General features: G+C 41.3%; 1 protein-coding gene across 12 annotated transcripts in view; it reads right to left on the bottom strand.

The window, feature by feature from the left end:
- LOC146871964 (KAT8 regulatory NSL complex subunit 1-like) overlaps nucleotides 1–26609 on the bottom strand; it is a 1874485-nt gene that overhangs the window by 259371 nt on the left and 1588505 nt on the right. For 7 of the 12 annotated variants that reach the window (XM_085652525.1, XM_085652516.1, XM_085652497.1 and 4 more), the window contains one exon: nucleotides 18768–18880. In XM_085652525.1, the coding sequence (XP_085508651.1) occupies nucleotides 18768–18880 (113 nt within the window). The remainder of the gene's footprint in view (nucleotides 1–18767; nucleotides 18881–26609) is intronic. The other 5 variants (XM_085652540.1, XM_085652531.1, XM_085652506.1 and 2 more) reach the window with 1 other exon arrangement.

A 26609-nucleotide genomic window follows, 5' to 3' on the forward strand; every position in this document is an offset into this window, starting at 1 on the left:
ATCGGCACCGCTGGCAGGACCGAGCTGGCAGGCCCAAGCCGCCGGAAGGCTTATTAGGCTTCTTCACCGGGCCCGAAGGTGGGGTGTTCGAGGCAGTGTCTTTGGTCTTGCCTAGGCCCAAAGGCGAAGGCGTGACCGAAGCCTTTTTGGGTGTCGGCGCGGGTGTGGGAGGGGGTATTTTACTCACGACCCTCTGCGCCGGGGTGATGTCCTCCACATCAGAGTCGTTGGCTTCGGAAACACTGACGAGGTCCTCTTTGGTGTGCTGCTGTCCTGGAGCTTCGTCGTCGTCCCCGAAGATGTCGACTGGAACGGAGGTCGAGGAGCGCGCCATGTTTCGTCTGGCCCTTCGATCTCGAATAGTCTTTTTGGATCTGAAAGACTTGCTGGCGGGACAGTCTCGAGCCTCGTGTTCAGGGGAGAGGCAGAGGTTGCACACCTCATGAAGATCGGTGTGGGGGAATTTGGACCCACATCGAGGGCACTTCTTGAATGGAGTTCTTTCCATCAGCCGGGACCGGAGCTTGGATAGGCCCGAAGGCCGCCGTCGACGACTAGAATCGAAGGTGTGACGAAGAGAAGGTGATTGAGGAGATCAGGATCTGAACAATAACGCGAAGAGCGAGGATTCCGCTTCGATCGTCGAACTGGAAATGTTCGGAACCGGAGCGCGAAGTATTACATCCGAGCCCGATGGCGGAAAAAAACAATCTGAGGATGGAGCCGAAGCCTGTGCGCAATACGGACCAAGGGAGGAGTCACCGACCTCGTGACTCCCAAAGACTTTCCAAGAGGAAAAACAAACTGCAAACATCCGGGCCCAACACCAGATGGCGATCTATGCAAAAGTGTGTAATCTGCAGCTCATATGCCCCGAACACATGTTTTTCACGTAAACCAGTACGAGCTGGTGCAAGACATACCTCGTGAGGTTATTTTGTACCTTGAGCTTGTTTTTGTGCATTCTATGCTTATCTCTAGGACAGAGGGAGGATGCGCTGTGCAAGGCTCTCCAAGGTCGGAGACAGGGAAAGGAATGTCTTTTGCCTCGGCGCACCCAAACAGAATCTGGCCAGGTCTGTATGGGTGGATCTGACGCAGAGATGCGGCCAGAACCTATGATGGATAGATGGGCGAGAACGCCTGCTAGAGGGTTCTCGAACGTGTTGATTTAACTATAAAAAGCGGTGTCCGTGGGGTGGAGCTCAGGAACTCAGTCTTGGAGTGGACGCACTCGCGGGACGACTTTGGTGCCCGGAGAGATTACTTCCTGTGCCCCAGTCTCTACAGGGTTCCCGACTTGGTGTTTTCGGTGCTTGGCCAGGGATGTTGAAGACTCCGGTATAGACGCATCTGGTGAGGTGCTTTGTACATTAACTGTTTATATATCTATATTCAAGATCTCATATTTGTGTATATATATATATATATATATATATATATATATATATATATATATATATATATATATCAATGAAAAAAACAAAGGTTTCACACATGTTATAGTTAGCTGGACATTTCACTCGTAAAAAACCATTGAAATTCCCCCGTTATAGTTAGTTCAGCTAACTATAACTCGCGCGCCCGCAATGCACTACTGATGACGTCACATATTACATCACTCATGACATGGTCAGTGACATCACTGATGACATCTCAAATGACATCACTGATGACATCATCCAGTGAATGTGTGTTTTTCTGAAAATTAAATATGTTTAATATATGTATATCTCAAGGTCGATGGAAGAATAAATGAGTATATAAGTGTCTAAATTGATGATTTGTTTTTGAAAAATTGATTGTATTACTGACTGATTAAGTGTATCTTTTTGAATACATGGCTAAGTGAGTAATGTTTAAATGTGTAAATACCTGTATCAGTCTCTCACTTTGTGTATAAGTGTCTGCATGGGTTGGTGAGTAGCTACATGGGTGTTTATATAGGTTATTATTTGGTTTTTTGAGTCTCAGTATGAGTGTCTGAGTGTCTTCATGGTGCGGTGGGGGGTATTACGTAGTGCATAGATGCATGAATGAGTGACTCACTGTTTGTATGTGTTGAAGACAGCATGTGTGCAGGACTGTATGGGTAGATGAGTGTGTGCATGGGTGTGTTAGTGAGTGAATGACTGTCTCAATAGTGTCTTCATAAGTAACTACATATGTTTTAAACTAGTATATGTGACTATTGGTGTTTATAAGTGAGTATATGTGAGAGTGAGAGATTGGAAGAGTTCCTGTATGAATAAGTATGTGTTTCTATAAGTGATTGTTTAAAAGACTAAGTATGTGTAAGTTTCTGTAAAAGTAAATGTGGTGTTGTTTGTATAACTGTATATGCAAGTAAATGGATGTTTGATTCTTTATTAGCATGAGTGACTATGTGTGAGTAACTCTATGGATGAGTGGCATTGTGTTACAGGATGTTTAGGTGTATGAGTACATATGATGTGTGAGTACATGTATGAGTGACTGTATAGGACTGTTGGTGGATGAGTGGATGTGTATGTGGATCTTAGAATTACTGAATAGGTTGTTGTAACTGGTATTGGTATGTCCATTTTTTTGAAAATGTCAGTCTTTTTTTGAATGTTTGTATCAAAGGTTATATTAGGGTGAGAGGAGGTCTACCACTCTGTCACAAGGATGAGGTCATCAGTGATGTAATTTGAGATGTCATCAGTGATGTCATGAGTGATGTCACTGACCATGTCATGAGTGATGTAATAGGTGACGTCATCAGTAGTGCATTGCGGGCGCGCGAGTTATAGTTAGCTGAACTAACTATAACGGGGGAATTTCAATGGTTTTTTACGAGTGAAATGTCCAGCTAACTATAACATGTGTGAAACCTTTGGTTTTTTCATTGAATTTCTAAGGTTTTTTAAATGCTAATTCCTAACTATAACGTGTGTGAAACCCATGGTTTTTTCAGTGAATTTGCAAGGTTTTTTAAATGCTAATTCCTAACTATAACGTGAGTGAAACCCATGGTTTTTTCAGTGAATTTGCAAGGTTTTTTAAATGCTAATTTTTATTTTTTTCTTCTTTTTTTTACATATTTTTATTTTAATTGTCTATCCTTTTTTAAAGACTATGGTTAAATTTTAAAAATTCTACAATATGTTTTTATTTTACCATTTTTTTTAAAATAAACAGGTAAAATTTATTAGTATTACATATTTTTTTTTTCCATTTTTTTTTTTTACCGTGCGCGTACGGTAAGCGCACGTCTTGCTGTAATTACGTTAGATTTCTACGCTGTTTGCGTTCATTTACGCAATTTGCGTAGACGCACGTCACGTAACGCGTACGCTGCACGCGCACGTTACGCGGAAGTGAAGGGGCGTGCCTGTTTTGCGCATGCGCGCATGCGCGTGTCTTTTTTACGCGCATGCGTACTTTTGCCGTAAGCGCACCGTAAGCGTACGGTGGGTCATGTGATCATGAAACACAACTTTTGATTGGTTGAAACTACTTTCAGTTCTAGAACTCTCCTACACCACACCCATTCCCCTCATTTCTGCTTGTGATCCCTTAGGAGAAGGAGCTGGGTTGTCTTTGTGATACAATGGCAGAACAGCAGAGCCCTTCTGAGAGTGAGGCTAGCAGCACTACCTTGAGGCAGAGAGCGAGGAAACAAAAGACCTCTTTCATATGGGAGTATTTTTCTTTTCCAGAGGGCCAGCAAAAGGTAAATGCACCCTTAGTGACTTGTAAGCTGTGTGGCCGTGTACTTTCAAGAGGGAATCCCGACAGGAAGTATTCCTTCGGGAATCACACCATGTTGAGACACCTTAAGGATGTACACAGAAGGACACATGCTCGACTTACTGAAGGTAACCCTTCAGTAAATCAACCAAGCACATCCACAGCAGCTCAGCCTGGACCATCATCTGCAGGGCCGAGTCCTTCTTCTGCAGGTCAGGTGAGCCCTTCATCTGTGGGGGGAGCATATCCTTTTTCTTCTCCTCAGGAAATTAACCCTCGGTTTCTGAGGGTTGAAATACGGTGCGCCACTTGTCATGATCTAATTTGTTATAGGGAGACCAGTATTTCCCTAGTGAACAATAAAATAGATCAGCACACTTGTCGTACCGTCTAATATTCCCATTCTTTCTTTCCTCTGTCCCTGCATGAACACAACGGCTCTTTTAAGAGCCAACCTTACCTTTCATCTATTTTTTATATGTTTTTAAAACTTTTTTTTTTTTTTTTTACCGTACGCGTAATTATTATTATTTTTTTTTTAAAAACACTAAAAATCAATTATCACATTACAAGGTCCTTGAGAGACTACAATGAAAAACTGAAAATGTGATTGTGGAGAAGTGGAAAAAAGGGACCATGATATTTTTGACTTACCATACCCACTCAAAAAAATATTTATTCATTTAAATTTTTTTTAATTGCTTTAAAAATGGTTCTAGTTTTCGAAAATCTTCTATCTCAATCTGAAAAAAAAGAAAAAAGTATTAATATTTAATAAAACATTTTATAATACAGTACACATATTTACATATTTTTCAAAAAATTTTTTGCCTTTTTTTGCTGTTTTCAGAATATATTGCATTTCACTATAAATTGTGAAAGCAATTGCATTCATCATTTAACAGCGGGCAAAAAAAAAATTAACAATCTCAAAGATTGTTTTAAAAAAGCCAACAATCTCTTTTTGCATAAACATAACTTTATAGAAATGCATAATATTCTTAAAAAATATCATCTAATATCAATACTTATTTCTTTAAAATACCGTCTGATATTTTTGTTTCAGAAGTATAATCACAAAAATATATCTCACATAACTCCACAATACATCTGGTTCCATTTCCTTTAGGCCAAATAGTAATTTTAAAATTCTTTTTTGATTAAATTTCCAATGTTAATCCAATAAAAATCTAAAGTTTAAATTGTACAGATCTCACCGATTCTCTGTAACATTTTGGTTTCCGAAAGATTTATTAATAATTAAATAAGTCCACAATAGAATTGTTTACCTTTCCGCATGGCCAAATAGTAATTTTAAAAATCTTTTTTGAATAAATTTCCAATGGCAATCCAATAACATTCCAAAATTTAAATTGTGCAGATGTTACCAATTTTTTCAAAATTTTTGGTTTTCCAAAGTTTCATTTAAAATTGAAAAAGTCCACATTACAATTGGTTACCTTTCCATTAGGCCAAATGGTAATTTGTAAAATCATTTTTTTTGAAAATTCCACTGGTAATCCAATAAAATGGTAAAATTGTTTTGTCCAGATGTTGCCAAATCTCTCTAAAATTTAGGTTTCAGGAAGATTAGATAGGAATTTGCTAAATCAAAAGGCAAACGTTGCTTAAAAATCAATTGGGAATCATTACACAGTGTCCAGCCTTTTTCACATTTAAGATAAACTGTGTAATGTCCAGAAGTTACAGTAGGTCCATCATGGAAAATTATTGCAACTGTTACAAAAGTTTTTCCTGAAATTGATAATTGCTGTCCTGTAAACTTCTTTATTAAAGTATCTAATTTTGAACCATCAGCTTTACAGCGTTGCATCATTAAAATTACATACTGTCCGTATTCCTTTAAAATTAACGTTGAAAACATGTCAGATTGACTCTCACTGCATTCCATGCTATGATTAGCATCTTTAACTAATTTAGCAAAAGTGACTGTTTTACTTTCTGGCAATGTTAAATAAATAAACCTTTCAGAATCAACATTAGAGCCACATATATTATAACAGTTTTCACAACTATGTTCCCATTTATAAGAGAGACCAAATACATTTTTAATGGGAACCCCTTCTTCTTCCAGTACCTGAAGAAAAAACATCAAGAATTCCTGTGCGTCTTGCTGTACATTTTGAGAAAACTGTGTTCGTCCTGAACATACATCTAAAAGGTTTCTAATTTCAGTAGCACTTTCTATTTGAGTTTTATCATAACTCAGCTTTTGAAAAAGGAGACTCAACTCAGAACAGAATCTTTTTCCCTGATTTACTATTATCTGCTCTTGCACACTTTCCGGATAAAATGCAACATTCAGCACTACATTAGCGTAGCAGTTGACACCAGAGCTATTTTCAAAATGACATCCTACAACCTGTTCTTCATTTTCCTTTTTCTTTTTGCTTGCAATTACATCACTCCTCTTTTTTTTCCTCCTCTCTACATCTTCATTACAGATATTCTCATTTCTCCTTTTACGAGAAACTACACGTTTCTCCAACACAGGATACTGACCTAAATGAGGAGCATAGCTTCTTCTTAATCTATTATACTCCTTTACACAATTTGCATCAGCACTAACTTTTGAGTCATCAAAGTCTATCATGAATAAACCTGATAATGTTTTCACTCGTGACAAAGCAACATATGCCATACCTTCTTTGAACACAGTTGAACCAATGTTCACAAATGCACAATCTACAGTCAATCCTTGAGACTTGTGAATAGTTACAGCATATGCTAGAGAAAACGGAAACTGCTTCCTACGTACATATAAATCTTTCACAAGCATGAAACGAACTGAACAACGACAAATGTCTTTAACTTCTTCTATCTGATCAAATTTTATTTTTAAACATTCAATTCCATCTTTTTTCTGATAATTAATAAAACCCACAACTCTTCCCATAGCTCCATTAACTAAACCTTTTTCAACATCCAAATTTCTCCTTAAAAATACTCTACAGTTCATGCAAACATATAGATTTTTTTCTAATCCAGCTGTTTTGGAAATGTTCTTCTCTAGTGAATCCAATTTATTTTTCAGTGTGCCTGTTAATGTGACAGTAATTCTTCCATCCTCAATTTTGTCCACTGCTTCCAATTTCCTGATATCTTCCTTTTCCAATTTCAAAAGCTCCTCATTGAATATTGAGCATTCACGTAGAGTTGGCATTAAGCAGATGACACTTTTCTTTTCTGCAATGTTCTTGTATATCTTCAATGCAACTATTTCTTCCTTTGGAAATAAATTATGTAGCAGCCGACTCTGTAATGCTTTTTTGCCAGCTTCAGTGAGTAGTCCAATTCTGATATCTTTCAGAATACTTCCATATTCTTCATCGTTTGCTTGCCTCATATTAGTAGTAAGTTCCTTGTACTCAAAGAAGGACCAAATATTTGCATTACCGATGCTTCCCAATGACTTCTTTGTGTCTTCATGTGTCACAATATTAAACACTGGTTGTCCTTTAACTGGAGTAAGTTGCAAAAGATCTCCAAAAACTATGACGTGTTTTCCTCCAAATAACACGTCATAGTCTGTCTTCAGAATTTGCTGCATTCTTAAATGCACAAAGGCAAGCATTAAGTTTGATACCATGCTCACCTCATCAATAATGAGAACTTGCATCTTCTTCAATACTCTTGAAACTTCCAAGCATGCTTCTCCAGTTAGCTTGTTGTATTGTATTTTGTTCTCATGCTCCACTGGTAACATTAGCAAACGATGTAAAGTGATTCCTTTTATGTTATATGCTGCTAACCCAGTTGGAGCAGTAACCACACAAGACAAAGTAGAATCCGTTTTTTGCTGTAGGTAGCTTCTGATGACTTTTATAAGGAAACTTTTTCCAGTTCCAGCTTGTCCGCTTACATACATCCTGATTGGATGAAATGATGTGCATGAGCACTCTTTTTTTTCATGTAGAAATCCGTGATCAATTTTGTTTCTGATCTCTTCATAAATTTGTTGCTGCTCTTCGTTCAGTTGTCTTTCCAAATTTTGTAAGTCTATAAATTCTTCTTGAGCTTGAGTCATAGCTGTTTCCACTTCATTCATGGCTATTGATGCTTCATTTTCAACGATTGGTTGTCCTAGGGGATCTTGACTGAGTGTTCCTGAACTTTGGCTGTCCTGAGAACTGTCTAGCTATTTCTGCTGCAATTGTAGTTTCCTGTTCAATTTCTTCATTTAACATTTGCAGATAAGTTGAGAATGTACTGCATTGTATGCTGTCTTTGCAAGCATAAATAGAATCTTCATAGCTTTGAAATTCTCCCAGTAGTTCATCCTCTGTACGCCATGGTTTAAACAGCTGTAAAAGAGCCAAGTAGTAAAATTCCTTTTTGTCAGTAGTGTCGCAACTCAGCTTCCTGTGATTTATCAAGCTTCCTTTTGTTTGCTTCACCAAACATCCTTCCTCACCAATAACTTTATATTTTCCATTGTTGATGTCTTCTGTGGCTTTCCGTGAATAAATGTAGTTCTGCAGCACTTCATAGAGACACATGTTCTCCGGATGATGACTTCTCTTGGGATAATGTGTGTCCAACATGTTTGATTTCAAAATATCTGTACTTTCTGGGTCATTCTCGGCCAAATATTCAATTTCTCCAACAGATTTCAGTACCCGATTTCTCATTGCTGCAAGGCCTAAACTTGCCCAAATTATTCTTCTTGATTTCGAGTAGAGACTTGCAGAAGATAACCTATCTGAACATTCGTAGGATCCAATTTCTCGATGCGATAACATCTTCAAACTGAAACTGTACAGCTTCTTACTGACAGTCTTCTCGTGAGAAATCTCTTCCCACATTTCCTTCAATTCTGTTTTTTCTGATTTCGTAATGTAAGACGTTACATATCGAGCAACAGCAATGGAATTGTCAGCTACATACTGTATATCCATGTTAGCGTTCCACATGGATAAAATGACTGGGTTGTAGTCATTTATATTTTTTGATTCTTCTTTTCTTTTAAGGTTGTAGGTATTCTTAGGTGATTTTCTTGTGATAGTATGTCTCACAGATGACATAAAACTGTTTACTCTTCCATTTGAAAGAACAGGTCTAGGAAATCCAAATCGACATTTAGTGTAGTATTTATCTTTGCTCTTGTATTTCCGTCGACAGTATTTTCCACACCGATGACTTTGGAAACGTAAAACTTGCTCCTTTAACTTTTTATCTTCTGTGCTTTTTGGTATAGCACATGTTGCATATTCTTCAATGTAAGATAACACTGCTTCATCAGCATCTGTTCCAAACTTTGGGGCATCCTTGATCCACAACAGCATATGAATATGAGGAGCACCTCTTGCCTGGTACTCTTTTCTCCAAAAGAAATCCACTACTTCTCCTAGAGGTGGATTTTTTTTATTGCAGATGAAGGACATCATAGCCTCAAATCTATGATTGAAATATCTGCAAACATTAACCGGATCCAATGAGCACAGTTCTCCTGCTGTCTTGTATTCGATGTTTTTAATGTTTGAATTTGCCTCTCGTAGAAAATCCAGTAAATCATCCCAAGCGTACTCAGCACAGCTTAGGGTAACGAACCATGTTGGTGTTCCTAAATTCCGTAACATGCATTTTAATTCACCATGACGTCGGTACCAATATTCATTTGTCCCACGCTGACAAGCCATCAGATTGATCAGTTGTGTTTCCAAATGATCATCTCGGTGCTGCACTTTCTCCATAAAATCCTTAGCAGACACATTTTGTAAATGTACTCCACTTTTTAAAATGTGATTTACTGCATAAGACAGTGCAGACAAGTCGCTTTCAAATAAAAGATGGAACAAATAAGGAATACTTTGTCGAAATCTGGGATCTTCAGCATATAGTCTTGTAGTCCGATACTCAGAAGCTGGAATCTGTTCTGGACGTTCATCGTATCGTCCTCCTTTTCCTGTAGGAAACAGCTGGGGAAAACATCGAGCTTCCAAGCTCTCCTCCCATACACTCACGGGAGTTCCTTTTGCTTTCTTCATCTGAAACAGATCAATATTGTCTCCCATAACTTCTTTTGAATGAAGAGGATGTATGCTAAAATGTTCATAAATTTCTTCTTCCTTTGACTTGTCCACTTTTTCAATTTGTCCAGTTGGTGTTTGTGTCTTCTTGTAAATCTTCTTCTTCTTCTTCTTCTATATAAATTGATTCATACCATTTGTTATTCCTTTTCAAATACAAATTTGCTCTTTGTACTTTCCGTACATCTACCAGCTCCTGCCAAATCTTCTTATTCTTTGTAGGTACACCATTAACCAGAATAATTAATGGTTCAGTTTCCAAAGTATCCGCATCAATAGTTTCCATATTTTTTTTCAAATCCAAGGGCAAATACACCACTCTACCTTTTAAACCTCTCAGTAAATCTGAAGGAGGTAATTTACCAGTTTTGGGCTCCATACGTACTATGGTCTGGAACGGATGAACACATTGAATGAGTATAGACTCATATGTATTTAATTCAGAAAGTTCAGCAGGAATTGCATCCAATTCTAAATTATTATGTACAGCTCTGGTCGGCATTCTATTTTCTTCTAACTTATTATAACAGTATTTACAAATACGCTGAACTTCACCCAATTCAAAACAATTTTCAAGAAATATATATGTGGCAAAATCCTTCCACTTATAATTATCTTCATTTTCACTTTTTCTATAGAGATCAACATACCTGGTTTGTTTTCTATAATGAGTTCTGCGGCAACAAATACAAGTAATATTTGGTCTTTCATTAGAGATTATTGCAAATTTTGTTATGTGATCATTAAATGTCTTACTTACAGAGGGTTCTACATTCTCTTCCACTTCTTCCTCATTTACTGTGTCCTTTTCTGCACTGTTTTGTTCAGGACCAAAGTAACAAAACTGAATTTCATCAACAACCTTCTCTACATCTGATACCGATCCACGGAACAGAGCCCTATTCAATTCATCTAACTTTATTGCTGGACTTTTAGCAAAATACAACCGTCTCACAAACTTTCTCATTTCAGTATGATGAACAGCCAGCATCCTAAAATGATGGAAAACACTATTACACACTTTTCTAGATAGACAAGCCAGAGAATGACCCTGCAAACCAGTATTCTCTCACACTCTGCATGGATCCAGACTTTGAAGCACCTTAATCTTCTGTTTTACACTTTTTTTTTACTATATTCTCTTAGAAACTCACGAAATTTATCAATAGATTCCTGACGCACAGTGCAAATACTACTACAATTCCAAGTGTACACTGGGGCTTTAGGACTTCTCCCCATAGCCTCATCCGCCATCACTTGTACCTCATCTCTTGGAACCATTATCTCCTTCTCCATTATGCAACCATTTTTCACTTCGTAAGCACGACCTCTGGTGTCAACTGCATGCAGCAAACTATTACTTTGAAAATAGCTCTCTTCATTAAAAAAAGGTTCACTACTTGAACTATGCATCCATTTTCCTAAAAACACTTTACAAAAGTTTGTTCTGTTCACTACTCTTTTCCTTTTGCTTTGTGATTTCAGTACATTAACCATTTTATCTAATGTACGCATCCTATTCAAAATTAAAATGAATAGTTTCCTTTTTAATTCTAATGCCTTTGCTGCAATGGCTTCAATTTCTTTTTTTCTCTTATAAAACTTAGCCTTTTGCTTATATTTCTTCACATCCTTTATCAAATTGGACGTAACTCTTCTCTGAAACATTTTTCTACGTATCTCTTTAAACGCTGTTTTTCTGTTTAAGTTTATCTTTTTAGTTGCTGAAGGTATATTTGCATTAACTAAATGCTCAATTTTTTCCTCTCCTTTTCTATTGAAAACATTTTTTCCAGTACAGACATTTTGTACATTTTTCCTTTTTTTGAATATGTTCTTTAAAAAATCTTTTGTTTGCTTACCAGAAGATTTTTTCTTTTTCCCAACATGAGCATCTCCAACTAACTTAGGTCCTCCAGTTGTCTTCAAATATAGGTTTTTTTTGTGGTCTTTCTTTACTCTGGATTTTGTAGGCATCTTAAATTTTGTTCACTGCTCTTCAGCAATACCTGAAAAAAACTAAAAAAAAATTCCTTTATTTTATTTAAATATATTACTACATTTTTTATGTTCTTTAGAAATCTTAAAATACTATAAACCCCTTTCCTATAAATGAAAATCACAATAACACCTTCACAAATTAAATTTCTAAAAATAATTCCTGTGTGCACACAAAGTCATGCTTTGAAATTAGGCAGAAAACGAAATTTCTTTGCCAATTGCAAAGCATACTTTCTACTACTTTTTAGGCAAGTGAAAAGTACTTTTACAGACTGACACATTTTGAATCCACTTTTTAGATTCTTAATAAAGCACATGTCCAAACTGCTTTTTCAGACCAGCACCATGTGTAACCTGGGTGACTGCCTACACTCCAGCAAGGGCAACCAGCCTTAGTGATGCTGTATGTATTTGCATTACTGACTGAAACCTCAAACCCCACTCGCTTGTGAATACTGTGCATGATTCCACAGGGTAAGCAGCTGGGTGTGTGCTAAGAGTCTGCTTCTGCACCAAAAAATGGCTCCCCCTTTCCATCTAATGCAACTGTGAAATCACCAGAGCAATACGCAATAAATCTCTGCCTGTAATTCCTATTTGCACACAGAGTCATGTTTTCACATTAGTCACAAAACGAAATTTCTTTGCCAATTTGAAAGCACACTTACTACTCTTTTTTTTGGCAAGTGATAATCACTTTTACAGACTGACACATTATGAATCCACTTTTCAGATTCTGATAAAAGCACATGTCCAAACTGCTTTTTCAGACCAGCACCATGTGTAACCTGGGTGACTGCCTACACTCCAGCAAGGGCAACCAGCCTTACTGATGCTGTATGTATTTGCATTACTGAGTCCAACCTTAAATCCTTAAAGTATTCTTTATTTTTACCAGTACACCTTAATTTATCGTGAAAACATAGTCCATATTATTTTACATGTTCCTCACATTTAAATTTCTCCCAAAACAGAAAATAATAAACACAACTTCAACAAAAGGAATTCCATTTCTATTATTCATTTCTTAATTTACCATATACATCCCCTCTCAAACTCTAAACTCACCTTTAAAATTAGTTAGCTGTGAAAGAAATGTGGCACTCAAACAGCAGATTATCAGAGCCAGGATCTCTGTTCTTTACACCTCTCTCCTCTCAGCAGAACCAGATAATGGCAAACTTTCCCTCTCTTTTTCCACACATATACATGTAAGTTTCAAATCTCAGTGCTTCCCCCTTTTTTTCAAATGTAATCACACATTTCTATTGGTTGAAAACCAACCCTTTTCCAAAAGTACCCTTCCCCCAACTTGACTTCTGCCTAGTACCCTTCCCCCAACTTGACTTCTGCCTGCTACCATAGCAACAGCTCATGGAACACTGCTGTGTGGAGTTAGGTCAGAAGTTCACCAAACAATGTTTCAATTCCACAGAGCAAGAGTGCTTGACTTTTCAAACCTAACAGCAAATCCATAGTACTGTTCTTTGGTAACACATTTTTCTGTACCAATACAAAAAATGCTTCTATTAATTTACACATACAGCCTAGTTTTTATTCTAGAATGGTATGAAACAGCCAATCAGTTCTTTTTTTTATGAAAAAAATATGTATGCCTCCATTTCCAAACTGTCTTTCATTTCTTTTTACCATTCTACTGAATTACACCTCCTGAGTGCATCCAGTTCTCCTTTGAAGATGTTCACAGTGTGGATTGTAGGGCACAGCTATGTCTTCTGGAGTGAAAAGTATGCAGAGAAAACAGGTATGGTGAGAGACCTTGCTTTACCAAATGTAGACATTAAATGGATTGGTCAGAGAGGGTTAAAGTGGCACCAATTGATGCCATTGGTGAAATCCTTCATGCAAATCCAACACCCTGACCTCATAATAGTGCACTGTGGTGGCAATGACCTAGGCACTTTGACTGGGGCAGGTCTGGAAATGCTTATGAAGGACACCTTTGCACAACTGTTTTCACTTTTCCCCAAAACTGCCTTTGTGTTTTCTAACATATGCCAAAGGCAAAAATGGAACTGGTCCAATCATTTCAGTCCGCAGATTGACAAAGCAAGAAAGCACGTCAACAAATCTGTTTCTGCTTTCCTCCGTGACTATGGTATGGGTTCCATTTACCACAACAACTTGCGTTACGACATGCAAGACATTTATAGAGGAGATGGTGTGCACTTCAATGATGAAGGGAACAGAGTCTTCCTCTTGAACCCTAGACTCTGCATCGGTACTTACTTGTAGGTACCACTAAAAAATCACTTCATAAACACAACGGCTCTTTTTCGAGCCCCCTAATATCTAAACACTTAAATCTGCATTTCATTTCATTTTTTATTTTTTTTTTCTACCGTACGCGTACGGTAAGCTTACCGTACGCGTACCCCGCGATTTTTTTTTAAATCAATAAATGTTTTCTTTGTACTTTTCTGTCCTTCTTTGACCCCCCTTACAAATGTTAGGGGGTCTGTAACTCTCCTCCTTGCCCCCTTTTCAAGATATCACTTTTTTTTCTGAGTGAAACACACGAAATGGCGGCCGCCGCTTCCTGGTTTCGACCGATTCGAATGTTTACTAAGATCTAAGAGCCAATCAGAATCGCGCTCGCGCACGCCACCGTACGCGTACGGTAAGCGTACCGTAAGCTGGCTCAGATATATATATTGATTTAAAGGCTATTTTCTCAGAATCTACTGAACACATTTACACCAAACCTACAAAAGGCACTTCCTTGACCTGAGGACTACCTCTCTGCCAAATTTCTAGTAATTCTGTTCAGCCGTTCGGGCTGTAGCTGTGTCTAAAGGTCCTATGGAAAAATGCATGGGAAAAACGCGTTTTGGGACCCCCCTTTTATCTCAGCCCCCGCTTGACGAATCCCCCCCCGAGACTTTCAGGGTAGGAGCAGAGCGTAGCGCCCCACCTATTTTGAAAAATTCGTCAGCCGGCGCAAAAGTTATTCCAAATAGAATGTTGCGGATTTCCTATGGAAACGTGGTCCTAACTATAACTACCTACTGGCAACCGCCAGTAGGTTATATGGAGATATATATATATATATATATAACCTACTGGCAGTCGCCAGTAGGTAGTTATAGTTAGGACCCCTTTTCCATAGGAAATCCGCAACATTCTATTTTGAATAACTTTGGCGCCGGTTGACGAATCCTCGCGAATTTCTCAAAATAGGTGGGGCGCTACGCTCCTCTCCTACCCTGAAAGTCTCGGGGGGATTCGTCAAGCGGGGGCTGAGATAAAAGGGGGGTCCCAAAACGCGTTTTTCCCATGCATTTTTCCATAGGACCTTTAGACAGGGCTACAGCCCGAACGGCTGAACAGAATTACTAGAAATTTGGCAGAGAGGTAGTCCCTAGGTCAAGGAAGTGCCTTTTGTAGGTTTGGTGTAAATCTGTTCAGTAGATTCTGAGAAAATAGCCTTTAAATCAATATATATATCTGAGCCAGCTTACGGTACGCTTACCGTAAGCTTACCGTACGCGTACGGTGGCGTGCGCGAGCGCGATTCTGATTGGCTGTTACATCTAAGTAAACATTCGAATCGGTCGAAACCAGGAAGCGGCGGCCGCCATTTTCTCTCTCGCACTCTGAGGGGGGGCTGTAAACAAAGGCAAAAAACATATAAAGGGGCTGTTTAGACAGCGCCCATGCACATAGCCATGTTAGTTGAGTCCTCAAAGATCCCCTAAGGCCAAAAACGGTAAATTTTTATTGTTCACTTTTAATGATTTAAAAGTCCACAAGGCTGGCGGGACTATTGAAATGCCAGTGAACAAGGGCATGGAGCCCAAAATGCATTTGGCGCTGAGTGGGGGAGAATTGAAGTGGTGCCTGTAGCCTCAAATAAAGCAAGGAGTTACTTACCTGTTGTGCTGGCGTTCCTTCAAGGGCAACCTTCTCGTTTTTTGCAATTAAATACGGCGCGCCTCGTCGCAGGAACGCCCTGCCGCACTGACAGCGGACCTCCGGCACTCGGACTTCTGTTGCCGTAGAGGAGCAGGTAAATTCCAGCATTTTTGGCGTGAACAGTATTGGACACTCATGGTGTTTCTCCCCCAACTAACCCACATGGGGAGTGTGTGTTTAATTCACTAATTCCGTGCAGCACCCACGATGGAGCAGTTACAGGACTTCTAAACCCAGTATCCATTGCGACACCTGAAGACCCATTAGGGCGGGGTTAATGATTTAAAAGTCCACAAGGCTGGCGGGACTATTGAAATGCCAGTGAACAAGGGCATGGAGCCCGAAATGCATTTGGCGCTGAGTGGAGGAGAATTGAAGTGGTGCCTGTAGCCTCAAATAAAGCAAGGAGTTACTTACCTGTTGTGCTGGCGTTCCTTCAAGGGCAACCTTCTCGTTTTTTGCGATATATATATATATATATATATATAGATATAGATATATAGATATAGATATATATATATTAGTGTGTTGTAGTTTCTGTGTAAGTAAGTGGTGTGCGTACGTTTTGATTACGCAAGTGGGCAAGGCAATACACCCACATTAAGGACACTTCTTGAAGGGAGTCCTTTCCATGAGCCAGAAAGAATGGCATAAGTAGGCCCGAAGGCCTTTGTTGACGACCGGAATCGAGGACTTCGAAATTGAAGAGATGCGTGCCGACTAGGGATCGCAATCTAAACAATACTAGACAAAGGCTGAGGATTGCGCGTCGAAAGTTGGATCGGTAACGGCACCAAACTGGAGCGCGATAAACACATCCGAGCCCGATGGCGGAAAAAAACAATCTGAAGATGGAGCCGATGCCCATGCGCACTATCATCCAAAGGAGGAGTCACCTATCTCGTGACTTCCAAAGACTTTTCCAAGACAAAAACAAGTGCAAACATCCGGGTCCAACACCAGATGGCGATCTATGCATAGTGTGTGATCTGCAGTTCATATGCATCGAACATTCTTTTTAGTGAAGGCAGGGCAGGTCCTCTGGGGGGGCTGCTGGCTGTAGAACACACCAGGCTTCCGATGGAGCAGGTAGAGTTCGTGACAGGCCGGTAGGGCTGGCGCCAAGTCAGTTGGTGTCCTCTTTTTCCTTCAGCATGGCTCTTTGGTCCTTTTTTTGTCTGCGGAGGCAAGTTTGGGGTTGCCCCTAAATACGAAATTTAGTGGCGTTTCAGGTCGGTACAGGTTGGGACCAATGGGTCCCTTCCTTGGGATGGGTACACCCCCTATTATGCCACCCTCCAGTGGGAAGGGGGCAAAAACCTCATTCTGGTTGTCTGCCCCCCACCCCCTCTTCAAAATAGTGGGTACTGCGAGTTGTGCTTTGCCTCACCTCCCCCACCTGAGGGGTGGGGTTGGCAAAGGTGGGCACACCTCTCCTCCTATCTTGGTTTTCCCACCGATTCTCCCACCCAGAGTGGGGGTCAGAACTGGAGGGGCCAGTTGCTGGGGGTGGCAAATTGCTGGGTCAGCTCACAAAGGCGGTAAGCCTTTGACACTTCCCCTTTGTGGACCCTGCCCATCCTGGGGGAGGAGGCTTGGCACCTCTGCCAAGGGTGTGCTTTGTTTCAGGACCCCAGGAGCAGGCGGCTGTTGACCCAGGGTGTCCAGAAACATGTGTGCAACAGGCGTGCAACAGTACAGTTTTAGGGAAAGAACATAGGTACTGTTGGCAGGAACCCAGGGCACACTTAGTCAAAAGAGCATCAACATCAGGTAAAAAGTGGGGGGCAACCATGCAAAAAGGGTCACTTTCCTACAAGTAGGGGTAGCACCTTGCGATGGACTTCAGGTGGGAATGGTGTGGAGTCTTGCAGTGTTTTGCGATGTTGAGCTTCACAATCTGAAATGGCCTTCGGGTTTATCTGAGAACAGTCACTTAGTCAGAAATTTAAGGAGTAGAGCTCGGAAGCCATGTCTGAAGGTGAGGAAAAAAGGGAATTGAAGTCTGTGTGCATGGGCTACACTTATATGAGGCTCCATTCACCATCTGCGAAGCAGAATGAAGATGGTGTGGAGTCGTAAGATGCCAACTACTTGCACACAAGAGTACGGCTGTACAATTTTCCCAGACCCAGACACCTGGGGAATATTCACAAGGTGAGGAATACACAGTTAGAAGTATCCATCAGATTTTACTGGATCCAGACTGACGTCTGGGGTATTCAAAGATGAGGAATTGGCAGATAGACAAATCCATCAGATGTGCTGGTTTTTATTCTGCGTGCTTTTTCGATACATGCCATGTTATCTTCCAGTGCCAATGACTTTTTTGGGGACTTGAATAAAAAATCTAGCAGTGGTAGTGAAAAATAGGATCAATACGATTAAGGTTTGGAGCACTGTTGTCTTACAGTTTACACATTAGAGTGCCCATCTATGGTCCAAAGCCAAAGAATATCTAAGAAAATGCTTTTCTGAGTCAAAACACCAGATGGAAGAATAATACACAACATCTGAATCTAGATTACACTGATCGTGCATAATGCTCTAAACCTACATTTGGGATAAAGTCATGACAGCAGGATTACTTGCATATTCAGTTTTTGGGCTCTATAGTTGTTAGACCTATTTTCTACGTTATGGTATCATCTTCTATCACCTCCTAATACAAGCCTCAACTACACTATGTATTCTTTGTGGCAAGATCCCAAAAACATTGCTTATACAATATTGTTTCATGGAAAGACATGGTTAAAGACCGAACCAGCTGTGGATGATTCCCAGTAAATACTCACTGCCCTAGGCCCCCAAAAAAGTATCACATACTCAGTTCTATTAAAAATAAAATGTTATCTTTAAGAGAGGCAGTTTTTTCTATAATGTAAATGCACTTACTCTGGCAGACTGTGACTGTATCTAGAAGAGATACTGAGTGTTAACAAATACTAGTGAACATCCCATGATTGAAATCCAACTATTCCGGGGGGGGGTTGTCACATCACCAGTGAATGAGTCTGATATGGTGAATTAACAACGTTTTGTGGCATACAAGGTCTAGGACCTTACCTGCTCCCTCGTCTCTGAGGGGGCATGCTGGATGTGGACACCCACCTCGCCCGTTCTATTTCTTCACACCTCGCATGGAGGGCAGAAAATGCAGCATCAGACAGATCTTCAATCTGGAAAATAAAATAGGATATCCTCCTCACTTCAAGCTCAATACACACTGGTGTCAAAAGTAAAGGTGTTTCATATCCTTATCAATGTCAAACCAGCTGAAGATTCCAGAAAATCTTCTAAATTCACCAAAGACTGCCTTATGAAGGATCTTAATGATACATCTGCAATAAGCAAGTTACTTTTCTTTAATGCTAGTTCTGGGGACCTACCCATTGACATCATATGCACAGAACTGTCCCACTAACTTGCAGGATTCAGGAGCACTTTTGTAAAGAAGAAAAAAATTGTTTTTACTTAGTTAGAAAAGCCATTTCTTCTTATTTAAAGTAAAAAAATGTAGTAGCCCAAAAAAAGATTCTACTGACCAAACCAATTTTTGTTTTTTAATCCAATACTCTATTTAAACGTTAGAAAAGTCACAATGGAAACAAGGCAACAAAACAAAACAAAAAACGAACACAACCAAACACATGTAAAGGAAATGAGGCACAATGATAGGGCAATGTAGCCATCAAGGCTAAGGACTCAATCCTAAAGCATCCCATCATTCTGTCTCAGTGGTAATTGTTAGTTTTTTTTTTTTGTAAACGGGGATACTAACTACTGCAGCTAACAGCTTCCTTTATTCCTTCCACTGGGAAGGAGGGTAGGTTATTTCCAATTTCAATGAAATACCCAGTAATAATCCTAAGCATTGAACATAGTAGCAAGCTGATCCCTATTAAATGTTGTGGAAGGTAAAAAAGAAAAATAATGGATTACACAAAGATCCAATGAGGCGAGCCATACTTTGCATCTGCTCTACAGTCAAATCTACCCAAATCTCTCTTTCAAAAAGATTGTCCTCAACTCCAACAGTATGTAGTTGAGTTTCCGCCGGAGACTGGAGTCCTCTGATCTCCACTTCTCCTAGGTGATCTTTCCAACACTGCAGCGATTCATCACCACGGTCCTCACTGGGTGGGGGTAAGGAGAGGGGTCTGCCACTGGCTCAATCGCAGTCAGATACATTCCCTCTGGTGCTACATAAGTAGAAGATTTAGCCCTAGTGGAGTGAGTTTTCGGTCTACCATCCAAAGTTTTATTGTTTTTTCATAGTACCATAAAGTGCATGACACACTTCATTTCATCTCGGACTGTTCATACTTTCACTGGACACCATTATCTAGATTCAAACTCCAGAGTGGCTACTAAAAGGCTTCTTTCAGGAATTGTTGATTACTAGCACTGTTCTGTATTTCTTGTCTGCTTATTTATAGGATGGGCTGGCTGTTCAATTCAACGCTTATGACTGTTGATGAGGATCCCCGGAGGAGAAGGAAAAGTTGCTCACCTGTAACTCTAGTTCTCTTCCAGATAAATCCTCAAAGTCCTACGCAATCCTCCCAATTCCTCGGACAAGTAGTACTACAGTTTTCAGCAATTCTTCACACAGTATCCTCCGTTTGTCTCAAAAATGACCTGACCTAACTGTCACCTCTGGGGGCATGATGGAGTGCAGGGTATAGTGTGAGGTTCTTAAAGGCACAGTGCCTGTTTTCTACCCTATGCTTTGCATTGCTGTCTATTGGCTAACAATGTCACATTCTCTTTCTTTTAAATAAAAGGTTTGGTGAAGATTTTCTATGGTCACTTTTCTATCAATTACTAATTTTTATGTAGTTGACTTTTTAAAATAAAAAGCAAATGTGCTCATTTTTGGCCTTCCTTTAGGATGAAAACACACAGACGCACGCACACACACAAACATAGTGTACTGTTGTATAAAGTTAGATACACATACATGTATAATTTTAAGTGCACTCAGGGATCACCACGTGTGAGCGGGACTATTAAGTATTTATGATTATTGATGAGGATCCCCAGGACGAGAACCCCAGTTGCAGAAGATGTGCAGAAAGTTGCTGTTTAGGACCCGTTTAGAAGATCCTACTTATATGATTAACTTTATCATTTTGCATGCGCAATAGGTCAACTGCAGCGTCCCTCAGGTTCCTGGCTATAATGCACTTCTAGATCAACTGCGCTTCCTGGGACAGTATTCTGGATTGTGCTTGCTCAAACAGTGCATGGTCATCGTAATGCCCGTTTGAACAATAAGGGACTTGGTAAACAAGACACGGCAAAACTGCTTCTTCTTGACAGGAAGCAGCAATTAAGTTGTCCTAAATACGCCAAATGCAAAATCTTTCATTCAGTTGAACAAACATGATGCTCTCGAGGATGGACGTTCTGCTACTTTTAGAAGGTCCATAACCTCTCGTTAGGGATGTTCAATATCCTATAGGATACAGATTTAGTCTTGAAGGCAGAATGAATTAACTTTGGAACTTTAATATGATAGGAACTTTCCTGGTAGGACCATGTCCCTTAAATCTACAGACAGCCCATATGTGCACTTCAATCAGTCAGAAAAGCTTTGCTCACTATTATCCGAGTTGCGTATTCTGATGAAGTATATATGTTACAAAGATGATCGATGGCAGGACCATCAATGAAGAGACAGGGAGTTTCTCTCCTCACGTCTGTCTATGTATTTGAACTATTAATCCACTAGGCATTACTGCAATGGTCTCAGATAAAGAGGGGCATGTGAAATCCAGAATATGCAGTATGCAATTGAACCCAGAAATTTGTCTTGCCATTAGGTGGACTGTTTTCAGAAGACTGACAGTTCTGAAGGATAGAAGAAACAAGTTACTTACCTGTAACTTTGGTTCTCCAGTATTGGTAACTTTCATAGATTCCCATAGCTTGTATCATTCCCCGTCGTCGGAATGGGAGTCTCGGTAAATAAAAAATACCATAGTAGTAGGTACAAAAGAGAAAGAAAGGCCTAGGCCTCATCTCATTTTGTTATAGAGACCAAAATAATGCAACAACCAATCAGATTAGCCTCACCCCACAGAACCCTCCTGAGAGACTCAGATTTTTGTAGCCCTTGTGTAACAGAATATGCTGAAGGCTGAGCTTTCCCAGGGCAGGAGGGTGGGCGCATGGGAATCGATGAAAGTTACCAATACTGGAGAACCAAAGTTACAGGTAAGTAACTTGTTTTCTTACTCCAGTATTGGAACTTTCATAGATTCCCATAGCTTGTATCAGAATAGCTAGCAGTTAAAAAAAAAACGCACATTTTGTGGAACAAATCATAGAATACCTTTGTGTGTATATCGTCATAAGAAATACAAGTTACCAAAACACTAGTAAGTAAACATCATCAGATACAAAATGTGCGAAACCAATAAGAGGAAGATGGGTTAGAAGGGAAAGCTTACCGCTCACTGGAAGAGATTCCTCAGGACTGCCTGTCCCACTGCAGCATCACTCCGCGTGGAAGTGTCCAAGCAGTAATGTCTCGTGATAGTATGGGCACTGCTCCATCCATGTAGTTGCCCTGCAAATGTCTTTGATCGGTACTCCAGCGAAAAGAGAAGCAGAAGACTAAACTGATCTTGTCGAGTGCGCCCGGACTCGCCCTTCTAGGGGCTTACCAGCTGCTTGATGACAGTAGTGGATCGCGCAGGCAATCCATTGTGCAACCCCTTGCTTCGAAAGGGGAAAACCTTTGCGAGGTGCACTGAAAGCGACAAAGAGCTGAGTAGATCTCCTGAAGTCTTTAGTGCATTGGAGATAAAATTTTAAACATCTTTGAACATCCAAAGAATGGAGAGACCTCTCCGCTGGAGTTGTAGGTCGAGGGAAAAAAGATTGACCAGTTCATTCAAATGAGTCCGAAGGGACTTTTGGGATGAATCTTGGATTTGTCCTCAGAATGAGTGTGTCTTTTTTAAACTGTAAAAACGGATCCTTAATAGTGAGAGCCTGAAGTTCACCAACCTTCCTGGCTCATGTCAAAGCGAGAAGGAGAGCCACTTTCCATGAGAGAAACTGGAGGTCGGCCCTATGAATTGGCTCAAAAGGAGGTCTCATGAGTTGAGCAAGGACCAAGTTGAGCTGCCACATGGGTGGCGGAGGTCTAACTGGAGGGAAAACCCTAAAGAGACATTTTAAAAATTGTTTCACAATTCCTGCAGACCAGAGGGAAGTGCCTGAAGCTGTTCATCTAAATCTAGAAATAGCTGCTAGGTGCACCTTGATAGAGGAATGAGCGAACCCTGATTTGGCCAGAGTCAAAATGTATGGCAAGATCTGATGAGAAGCAGAAGAGAAAGGATGAATGTTCTCTTGGCGATACCACAGGCAGAAACGTTTCCATTTCGAACGATAGGCCTTATTCGTACTTGGTGCGCGGGCCTGAGCTAGCACCTCTCCACATTCTTGAGGGATATTCAAGCTTTGGAATTCTCTGTGCTCAGGAGCCACGCTGTCAGCTGAAGCGAGCTCGGATCCGGATGTACCACTTGGCCCTGAAGGGAATTGGACGCAGGTGAATTGGATGATCCTGGGAGAGCAGGAGAAGCGCCGTAAACCAAAACTGGCGGGGCTACGCCGGTGCCACCAGAATCATTCTGCAGGGTACCGCTTTGAGCTTCCTGAGCAGTCTTGGGATCAGAGGAAATGGAAGAAAGGCGTAAACAAAGGCGCCTGACCAGGCCATCGAAAGCGCATTCCCCAATGATCCCTGATGGAGTTCCATGCTTGCGTAGAACCGGCATTTCCTGTTCTCTGGAGTGGCAAACAGGTCTATGGACGGAGTGCACCAAAGATTGAAAACTCTCTCCAGAGTGCGCTGGTCTAATTCCCACTTGTGACTCACAGATTTGAGACGACTCAGCGAATCCGCTGCCATGTTGAGGACACACGGAAGATGTTCCGCCGAAAGAGATCTGGTGCTGGATAACCCACTCCCAAATCTCCTGGGCTTCCTTGGACAGCAGCTGAGACCTTGTTCCACCCTGCTTGTTCACATAATGCATGGCCGTCGTGTTGTCCGTACGGACCAGGACGGTAGATTCTCGGAAGGAAAGCCTGTAAAGCTAGACAAATCGCTTTGAGCTCCAGAAGGTTGATATGGAGAAGCCGTTGCTCGGGCCGCCAGCGGCTGCTCACTTGAAGGTCTTGCAAGACCGCTCCCCAGCCTTCTAGAGAGGCGTCTGTGGTAAGTATCAGAGGAGCTGGAGTGACTGTGAAGGTGAGACCCTGAGAGAGATTGTCTGACCATCCACCAGCTGGCCGCCTCTTTCATAAGAGGAGTGATGACTACTTTGTCGTTGAAAGAGCCTTCTGCTTGGCGCCACTGCAAGTCCAACTGCTCTTGGAGCGGGCGCATTCGCAGCCTGCAATGCGGAATTAAGGGAATGCAAGATGAGACTTGTAAAGGCGAACCGACAGACCATTGTGTTTGCAATCGACGGGCTGAAGTTATCAGTTTTTGCTGTCTTTCCTCTGATGGAAAAGCTTTGCAACAAGCTGTGTCCAGAATAGCCCCCAGAAACTTGGCCAACCTGGAAGGACAGAGGACTGACTTCTCCTTGTTGAGTTGAAGTCCCAGATGACTGAAGAGTTGAATGCAGCTTTCGACTGCCTCTGATGCTGCCTGAAAAGACGGTGCATTCACCAACCAGTCGTCCAGATACGGAAAAACCTCCAACGTTTTTTTTCTGAGAAACGCTGCGACTGGGGTTAAGAAAGCAAAAGACACAATTGATGGACGGAATGCAGAACAAATCAAAACATTCACCCCCAGTCAAGAGATCTGGGTTAAATCAATCATTCTTTTACTCACCATGCCACCCCAGTTTAGACCTGGCTATATGCAAATCAGTCTTGACCCTGTGCCTCATTGGAACAGTCCAGCCCGAACTGCCAAGCCAGGTCCTCCCTGGACCGGAAACAAGCATCCTAGGACCGGTTTTGGGGCTTCACCCCTTTTCAGCCAGGATAGACTCACGTCTGAGCATACCTGGCGCACTTAGGGCGAGAAAGCAAAAGACACACAATTGATGGACGGAATGCAGAACAAATCAAAACATTCACCCCCAGTCAAGAGATCTGGGTTCAATCCATCATTCTTTTCAGACTGGGGCTAAGAAGGAACAGTAGAAAGAGGCAGGAAGCCGCTATTGGCGCTTAAAGGAATCTCTACCCTGGCGCCCTTGTCGTCCTTTAGAAGATTGGCGAGAGAAAGATGATTAGCACCGACGTTGTGAATACTGGGGCCTGTAAGACTGAGATGGCTGCGAATAGGAGGAGTAGCGCTGCTGCTGGTATCCACCCCTGTATGAAGAAAAACCTCTTCCTCTCGCTCCACGGAAAGGCACTTTGCGGTATTGCAAAGTCCCAAGGGACTTCGCAGTCTCCGTGTCCTTTTTTATATCCTGCAGCGCATCGTCCACGTGCTTCCCAAAATGCATCTCCCCATCGAACGGCAGATCCAGGATCTTATTCTGGGCTGCTGGGCGAAACCAGGTGGCCCGAAGCCAGCCTTGCCGTCTAAAAACTGCCGCTCCTGCCAGAGAGCGGAAAGCTGTAGTAGCAATGTCCATTGGGCAATCAATTTCCGAAGAGGAACGTTCTCCTGCCTCCAGGATTTTCTTGGCGCCAGCCTTAGAGTCTACTGGTAGTTGGTCCAAATACGGGGATAGGTTGCACCACATCTGGCGATCATATCGTCCAAGAATTGCCAAGGCATTAGCAGCCCTGACCAGGAGGCTGGACATAGAAGAGAACCTCTTCCCCACATTATCTAGTCGTCTACCCTCCTTATATGGTGGTGTGGTGAGGGGCGCCGACGGATTCTTCGACTTCCTTTGGGCCGCTTGAGAAATTACAGAGTCCGGTTTCGGCTGGCTGACCAGACAAGCAGGGTTGACCTCTGGAGCTTTGTACTTTTTCTCCAGCCGAGGAAGAACAGGCATGAAAGTTGCTGGAGACTTCATAACTTGTATCCCCTCATCCCAGACACGGCTCACAATTGGGATAGAACGGACAGACTTTTTATAAGGTTCTTTGAAATCATAAAGAAAACATTCCAATTGTACTGATGGAATGGGAAGATCGAAACATTGGAAGCGCTTTCCATTAAATTATGAAAACCTCCAATATCTGCTGGAGGAGAGTCTGCCGGATCCGGAGATGGAAAAGCGGGATCTGGAATAACGTAGTCATCTCATTCCCTATCTGGATCCGGGACTGAGACTGTGCCCTGGTCATCATCTGATGAGTCATCTTGAATTGTGACCACATTTTGTGGAGGTTCCGGAGGCTCCCGGACCGGAGCTTGGGGAAACAGAGGAACCACTGAACCAGGAGATGGAGGAGACAGTTGAGACACTTGAACTGTCATCGCCGACGAAGATTGAACCGTCAACGACGAAAGGGCAATCGTCAACGAGACAGTCGTCAGTTTCATGCTGGAAGTCATAGACGACGTCATCACCAACATCGATGTCATCCTCGTCGACGTCGAGGTAGTCATCATAAGCGTCGACATCATAGTCATAGTTGACGAAGGCAATGGAGACGATTAAGTTCTCGTCGACGAGCCCGTCGACGGAGCCAAAGTTGCCGGCGGTTGATCTTTTGATGCCGTCGACGGACCTAATGATGTCATCGTCGACGGACGGATTTTCCTGTCAGCTTTCCCCTCCGGAGGGACGGAAGCTTTTTTTTTTTTTTTTTTTTTTTTTAACAGTTTTGGTTTCTCAGAGGGTGGAGGAGAAACCGAAGGATCCAAGATGATTTTCTTAACAGATTGTACTTCAGAAACCAGTCCTTCTCTCTCCTTTACACCTCGGTGAGGAGATTTGATGGGACTACACCTGT

This window comes from Triturus cristatus, chromosome 1_1 (genome assembly GCF_964204655.1).
Source record: "Triturus cristatus chromosome 1_1, aTriCri1.1, whole genome shotgun sequence".
NCBI lineage: Eukaryota > Metazoa > Chordata > Amphibia > Caudata > Salamandridae > Triturus > Triturus cristatus.